General features: G+C 60.0%; 1 protein-coding gene across 1 annotated transcript in view; it reads right to left on the minus strand.

Annotated features, from left to right (window-relative positions):
• The window catches only part of MYO1C (myosin IC), a 20,766-nt gene that overhangs the window by 12,436 nt on the left and 5,706 nt on the right, over positions 1-2,624 (minus strand). Inside the window, exons 2-5 of the mRNA XM_006768086.2 lie at positions 1,667-1,822; positions 1,432-1,547; positions 651-849; positions 491-571 (exon numbers count right to left, since the gene is read on the minus strand). Of these exons, the coding sequence (XP_006768149.1) occupies positions 491-571; positions 651-849; positions 1,432-1,547; positions 1,667-1,822 (552 nt within the window). The remainder of the gene's footprint in view (positions 1-490; positions 572-650; positions 850-1,431; positions 1,548-1,666; positions 1,823-2,624) is intronic.

Genomic DNA, 2,624 nt, shown 5'->3' on the forward strand with positions numbered 1-2,624 from the left:
GCCTTAACCTTCAAAACCCCAGAGTCCAACCGCTGTCACCACCTCCACTGCCCCGGCGCTGGTTCCATCCAGTCACCTGTCATCTAGATTATTCTATCAGCTTCCTGACTGGCTTCCCTGCTTGGCCTGCTTCTCTGACCATCTAGTCTCAACAAAGCAGCCAGAACGATCTTTTTAAGAGGAAAGTCAGATCCCGACACACTTCTGTTCCAATTCTCCTGATGGCCCCCTTCCTCTTGGAGTTCAAAACATAATTAAAGAGCAACTGCCCACCCCTGACCTTGTTTTACTCTTTGCCATGGCACTTGTCACCTACATGACATTTTCCTGCTTACTGTCTGTCTCCAGGAAAGGCAGGATTTTTGTCTGTTCTGTGTCAATGCTGCAGTTCCAGCATCTGGAACAGTGCCTGGCACACAGCAGGAGCTCGCTATTTACTGGCGCCTACTGAATGGGAATCCCACCCCCGGCCTGGACACACCGCAGGTACCTTGAAATCAAACTGCACGTCCATGTACTTCCCAAACCTGCTGGAGTTATCGTTCCGGAGGGTCTTGGCATTTCCGAAGGCCTAGGAGCAGATGGGGTTTTGGGGATGCCGGCCTTCTCTCCCTGCCTCTCCCTCCTCTCAGATGCTGCCCAACCCTCACCTCCAGCACCGGGTTGCTCTGTAGCAGCCGGTCACGCACAGCACCACCCCGCTCAGGGGCTGGGCAGGTCTCAGCATAGAACTGCAGCAGCCGCTTGGTGGCCTCCGTCTTGCCTGCCCCGCTCTCCCCAGAGATCATCACTGCCTGGTCCCGGCGCTCCGTGCGCAGTGCCCGGTACACAGTGTCGGCCACCGCGAACCTGGGGCAGAGGCCGGTCAGGAGCTCAGGGGGTAGGAGTTCGAGCAGCTGCAGCTGGTGGGAGTCCGGCAGGTGGGGCGGGGAGGGCACTCCCACATCTGCCTGGCGTTCTCTTGTGGGTGGGAGCTGCATTTACCTTGAGGATGGGGATTGGGGAACCTTCAAGGGTGTGGGTGGAGGGGTCACTCTCAATTTTAGTATATGTGCTGCCGAAGGGGGTCACTTTCAGAGGGAAGATGGAGAAGATCACTCATGAGTGTTACAGGTCATTCAGGTAGAGGTTGGGGTCCCTCACAGGTCGGGCTGGAAGCCCACAGAGGTAGGAGTCAGAGGGTCACTAAGGTTGGGGGCCATGCCAGGTACAGTTGGGCAAATAAGTCATGAGTGAGAATGAGTTGGGTGGGGGTGGGAGGTCCTGACCAGATGGAGCCGATTCATCTCAGGTGGGGATGGAGTCGGTCCGAGGTGAGGAACTGTGGGATCCCTCACAGATGTGAACAGTGCTTCATCCACAGTGGAGAGTCAGGGGTCATGTTAGAGGGCTGGGTGGGGTCATCTCAGATGGGGATGGGGTGTCACTCACAGGTGGGGTGGCACCTCGTAGAAGCTGACGCCACGGTAACGCTCCATGTGCTGACGGGTGTAGATCTGGAGGTCCCGATAGGGGTTCACAGAGACCAGGACCGGGCCAATGTAGGTCTGGGGGTTGGAGGAGGAGGGTCAGAATTCTCTCCCAGAGGCCCCCTGGTGCCTCTTTCCCCCTCAGTCCTGCCTCTGAACCCCCCAGCAGCCCCCCTGTCTTCCCACTCCGGCCTCACATAAATGAGGTTCTCCCGGAACCTTCGCCGCAGATTCTCGATGAAGGCAGCCTCACTGGTGAAGTTCTCCAGCAGCACGAAGTCCTGCACCCCCACCCGGTCACGGGCGGTCAGGGCGCTCTCCATGGTCACCCGCACCCCGTCGCTGCCCAGGGCCTGTTGGGAATGAGCCGCAGGAAAGGGTCAGGGCCAGCGGGGTAAGGTAAGGCCACTTCCCCCTCCACCACAGCCTGTGGGATCGCCAGGGCAGCCAGGGCAGGTGGACACGGGAGGCCTGGACACAGGACACAGGACACAGGAGCAGGACGACGCTTGTACACTGGGCCTGGGTGTACACAGGGAACATGGAGGACACAGGGAAGCCGCCCAGAACAGAGACCTCGTGGGTGCCTGGGCCTGGACACAGACCCTGGAGCACAGAGGGCCCAGAGGACAGAGGAGCAAGGCCACCGAATCCCGAGTCCCGGGAGGTGCTAGTTTTGTGTAGAGAAAGGGGGGGTCATGAAGGAACTCCTGGAATCACAGAAAAAAAGCTCTGTTGACCTTGGACCAATCCCCTCCCCTCTTAGGGTTCTTCCGCCTCCAGGAGGAGGAGTTGGGTTAGACCAGGTGACTTAGGTCTCCGCTCTGAGCCACAGGTGACAGGTGTTGTTGGAGGACAAATGGCTCCCAGTGAGGCTTCTGGCAAGGTAGGGGCGCCTCCCCCACCACCACCAGACTCTCCAGGGGGGAGTGTCTGGGGCTGGGCAGGAGACTACCCCAGACCCCACAGGAGAGGGACCGCCCAGGGGGCCTCCGTCCAGCGGGACTCAGCACTCACCCCATGAGGGGCCGTCCTCCCATCGCTGGGCCACACCCTCTCCATCAGCTGCCAGGCTCCCCGGACACCCCCCACACACACACCCTCCTCCCCCGGGAGCCCCAGAGGCCTGGGGGTGGGGGTTTCACCGCGGAAAGC

The sequence above is a fragment of the Myotis davidii genome, unplaced genomic scaffold, assembly GCF_000327345.1.
Source record: "Myotis davidii unplaced genomic scaffold, ASM32734v1 scaffold363, whole genome shotgun sequence".
Lineage (NCBI taxonomy): Eukaryota > Metazoa > Chordata > Mammalia > Chiroptera > Vespertilionidae > Myotis > Myotis davidii.